This window comes from Acyrthosiphon pisum, chromosome A2 (assembly GCF_005508785.2).
Source record: "Acyrthosiphon pisum isolate AL4f chromosome A2, pea_aphid_22Mar2018_4r6ur, whole genome shotgun sequence".
NCBI classification, from domain to species: domain Eukaryota; kingdom Metazoa; phylum Arthropoda; class Insecta; order Hemiptera; family Aphididae; genus Acyrthosiphon; species Acyrthosiphon pisum.
In genome coordinates, this window is record NC_042495.1 from 64,034,353 (window position 1) to 64,039,074 (window position 4,722).

At 29.9% G+C, this 4,722-nt stretch overlaps 1 protein-coding gene across 4 annotated transcripts in view; it reads left to right on the top strand.

Annotated features, from left to right (window-relative positions):
• Nucleotides 1-613: 613 nt before the first annotated feature.
• Nucleotides 614-4,722, top strand: part of per (period) — a 22,725-nt gene continuing 18,616 nt past the window's right edge. For 2 of the 4 annotated variants that reach the window (XM_029488961.1, XM_008182156.3), the window contains exons 1-3: nt 615-1,093; nt 3,891-3,991; nt 4,186-4,269. In XM_029488961.1, coding sequence (XP_029344821.1) covers nt 3,903-3,991; nt 4,186-4,269 — 173 coding nt within the window. In that variant the 5' untranslated portion in view covers nt 615-1,093; nt 3,891-3,902. Of the gene's footprint in view, nt 1,094-3,822; nt 3,992-4,185; nt 4,270-4,722 lie in introns of those variants that run through there. The other 2 variants (XM_029488962.1, NM_001171105.2) reach the window with 2 other exon arrangements.

Here is a 4,722-nt window from a genome sequence, read left to right on the forward strand (position 1 = left end):
TACATATTTATACATAATTCGTGCCCCAGTGGCATGCTCAAAAGGCAGGCATGGTAGGCCCTGCCCCAAAGGGAGTCCGCTGAAGAGGGGAGTAGTAGTAGTTGCCCCTTTGGCTTTTTCTAGGTCAACTGATCGTTTTTGATTTCTTTAATCTGAATAATTAATTATTTTTAAATTCTGAGCTGAGCGATGAATGTATTGATTTTACAATGATGTGTTTGTGTTTTTTTTTTTTTGTGTCTGTGTCCACACTAAGTAGTTGAAATAATGCTTTGATTTTCAACTTCAGTATCTTGTTCTATGGGAATGTGAATTTAGTTGATGCATTAGGGAGGTCAACATTTAAAATTTTCAGTAGTTTTCAAAAGCGCCGGAATTTTAGTTTTCACCAAATAAATATTATGAAAAGTAAAATATTTTTTTTTACATGCAGAGTGATTTTTATTACACTCGATATTGAATGACAATATTGAAAAATACGAAACTGTCAAAAAAATATATATATATTATAAATGTATTATATTAAAAGCAAATTTGTTTAAAAGTCAGTTTATAAAACCAGGCCTGTCTTAATTGTTAATCGTGGACCCGTATTAATTGTTGATCCTGATACATCTTCTGTAATGGGAGATCAGTGACAGGACCTAACCTATGTCCAAATTATAGGTGTTTTAAACTATTTATAATTACTTTAAAAAAAAAAATGATAGACCTGTTCGGTCTACCACATATTAGTTGATGCCTTAATGTTGATGATAATAATAATAATAATAATAAAAAGGTTATTCTCGAGCGTTTTTGTGTGTGCTTTACTGCTTTCTTTCCCTCACCAACCCCACGAGGCGTGCACTACCATTGCAGACGCGCTCGATCGTCGTTGTTGCGCTGCTGTGTGCCTGTGTACCATCACTCGCACCCCGTTCGTCATCGTTGCTAAACCACTGCTGCACATTTTATTTTTTTTTCTTGACAAACGGAACCACATCCCACCCAGCCACAAGCGTGTCGACACGGAACCGGTTCCTCGGTCGTCCCGCCAAACAACTTTGGTCATAGCTGTTGCTATTTTGTCACGACAATAAGCAGTTTACCGGTGAGGCACAATTTTAATTTTCTTAATTTAAATAATATTATGCATTAATACATATCGCTGTTTCATGATTAAAAACGGCTTCTTGCCTTCTTATCTTATACGCTAGGTTTATATTTTAGGAGATACTATTTATGACATGATATGTTTATTTTAAATTAGGGTTTACCTACTTATTATTTTTAAGTTTTAGGTTCAGAATAAAGATAAGAGTGAATTGGCCTTTGTGCTTACAACAGTCACATGTAAATATAGGAATAATTATATGGGGGAGGGTTGTTTGTAAGTAAAACGACAACGAATATATTTTAAGTAGGTATAATTGCATAACGTCCGAAAACAATATTCTCATATTAAATGCGTTAAACATTAAAATATTGGATATATTTAAATTGGACATTGTGAGCATTTTTAGGGGAGGGGTCTTATTTTATTCCAATTATTTACGACAAAGGGTTTTATATTTTTTTTCACCGTTCGATGGATACTTGAACACTCCAAAGATAATAAAATAGATTCATATATTTCATGCACGGACTAAGATATACAGGACTGGACACGAGATAATTATTATAGTTACGAAATGTTAGAGGTGTGGGCGAAGTACGGGGGGTATTTGTCCTAGCATAACTAGCGCTGTCTTAGTGGATACTTATGGAACTAGATCAAATTATCACAAATCTAGTTCCGTAAGTATCCACTTAAACAGCGCTAGTATTGCTAAAAGGACAAATACCCCAGTACACCGCCAATACCTATAACATTTCGTGGTCAACCTCCCCTCACCCTCTAACCTTGTCGTGTCCAGTACTGTATATCTTAGTCCGTGGTTTCATGTAGGTGCAGATAGAAAATCTTATCAATTATCTAGATCTGTGGATATTTTTCTAATTTCTTCATAGTTTTCAAATATTTATGAAAATAGGTATATATACCTTTCTTATAAGAAAAACTACAAAATAAAACTACTTCGTCTGTGATACAATTACAAAATGGAACATTATATACAGCAGACTCTTTTATACTCGACCATTCTCTAAACCGTAAACACTTATTATTTCTTCTTCTTCTTCTTCGGTAAACTAAGCCACTAGGACCATCCTGACTTACATCCTTGCCTCCAATTTTCTCTATCTTATTATATCGAAAAGAATTTATGTTTCTAAAAAATATATTTTACTTACCTACACAATTAAATTAAGTCATTACAAAACAAAATTTTTGAAGAAAGATATAATTTTTATCAGTATCTAATTTTTACTTTATTACATTTTTAAATGATAACATACATTTTTAATCCATATATCTATTACCTACCAAAGCAAAATATTTTTTTAAGAATTTAAATTTATCATAGATACCGTAGTATTAATATATTCGAAAATTCGGTTTTTATAAATTGAAATACTCAGAAAAATATTTAGCTTCAGGATATGACATTTTAATAAAATCAGGGAAATTATTTTGCTCTATAATTGTAGGTGTTGAGATTAATTTATCATTGAGTATATTACTGAAATGGTTGTGTTCAATTTGAATTCAATGATTAAGCATTGCATAATAAAAACGATTCTGAGTGGAGACATCAGACAGTCTGTGTTCTGTTTATATTTCTAAAGATATTTTATCATACATTTATATTTTACATTACTATTAAGTATTAATGATTTATTTTTCTAGTAGTAATACGGTAGATTGAACTATTTTTTAAACCAAAATTAATATGCATTATAGTATTCAACTAATAATAATTATTATAATTGATTTCATAATAATATAATGTTTATATTGCCTATGTATTATTATACATTTATACTAATAAGTTTGTAAATTGTAAGTAAATACTTAATACCGACGTATCGTGTAGAGCGGTGTGTATAAGTTGATCGTATAAATAGATTAAAATTAATTAAAATATTTTAAATATCTGCTCGAGTGAAAAGTGGTAAATTTTTAGTCTAATTAAGTAAAAATACATTTTGTTGTTTATATTTAAATGTATAATGTGTATTTAATATATTAAACAATGGGCAGGCTGGGTAGGGTCCAGCCTAAATGTATACAATTTATATGAATGAATAACTTATACTGTAGGTAGGCTAATATAATATCACATTTATTCGAAAATAGGATATGGACAAGTGCAGGGTACCGCTTTGCCGTACAGTAATAATGTCGAGCATGTCGTATTGTCGTTGTAATAGAATAATAGATGTGTTATATTTTAATTCAATGATAAATCATTGCCTACGAAAAAAGATTCTGAACGTCAACGTTGTGTCATCCTAGTCATCCTACTATCCTAGCATATCATAGTATAAATAATGAAATATAATAATTAAAAACAATTAATAAAAACCAAAAAATCGCATGACTATAGATAGGTACCATAACTTTCCAGTAACTTTTTTTTTATAGTTGTAGAAAAACTATACCCCACATGTTAATGACAGACAAAAAAAATGCATTATTGTAAATACAATACAATTCATTCGCTACACTTAGAATCTCAAATGTTATTGTGTAGAACAAATAGTTTTTTTTGAAATATACGCAATAAAATAACTAAAATCGTTAGAAAACGTTAGAAATCATTTAAATATCCAATTACATCAAAGTTTGATCTTGAAATATCCATAAACAAAACTGTGACCATACACATAGAAATATTTTTAAGAATTTACGGTTGCTATTTAAGAGGTTACAGTTTTCCATAGGTACGTGTTACGAATTTGCCTAGAATGATAAAAAAATGTATAATATTATTAATTAATATAATCATTTTAAATGTTTGTTATAGGTTGGAACAAAAATGGAAGGAAGTAAATCATTTTCAGTAAATCAAACTCGAGCTGATTATGACTCTGGCTACTCTTGTACATCAACCCAATCTAAATACAGGTATATTTAATTTTTTTATATATGGGAGCCTATATACTTTATATTTTCATTATCCCTAACCTACTTTAATATAGTGTTAACTTCGTCTATTCTAGTCTTAAGAATTTTAATGTTTACAAAATTACAATATACTATTACAGTATTAGCTGTACTTTATATCGTATGATATTATAATAGAATTTAAATGTTCACAGTGTTAAATCACACCTTCAAGAACCATCCACGGAATTAAGTTTCGAAGAACAGAGTTCGACTATATTGACAACTGATAAAGACAGGTAATTTACTTTAAAACATTATTTTTATTGTAACATTTATATGATTATAAATTACTATAATTTAATTGCCAATCTAATATTAAGAGGATGTGATATCCACAAGTGTTATCTCTTTCTTACAAATGTAAAACATAGCCAACAATTGATTTGCGAGTAACAACTTCACGTCTTCACTCCTTCTGTATTTATAGTATAAAATTACTAAAGTACCACAACGCATAAGAAGAACTTTGTCTGTGACTTAACATTTTAATTTTTTGGATAACATAAATACAGTTAAAGTTATCAGTTTTAAGCAAGGCTTTGCACCCGTTTAGTCCGTTTAGCCAAAACCCTTAAAAACCCCTTAAAAATTATCTAAACCGTAAACCCATATAACCCGATTGATTTTGATGACGTATAACCCGAAACACCCAAAACCGAAATTAAATTCGGGTTTTAACCCATAACCCG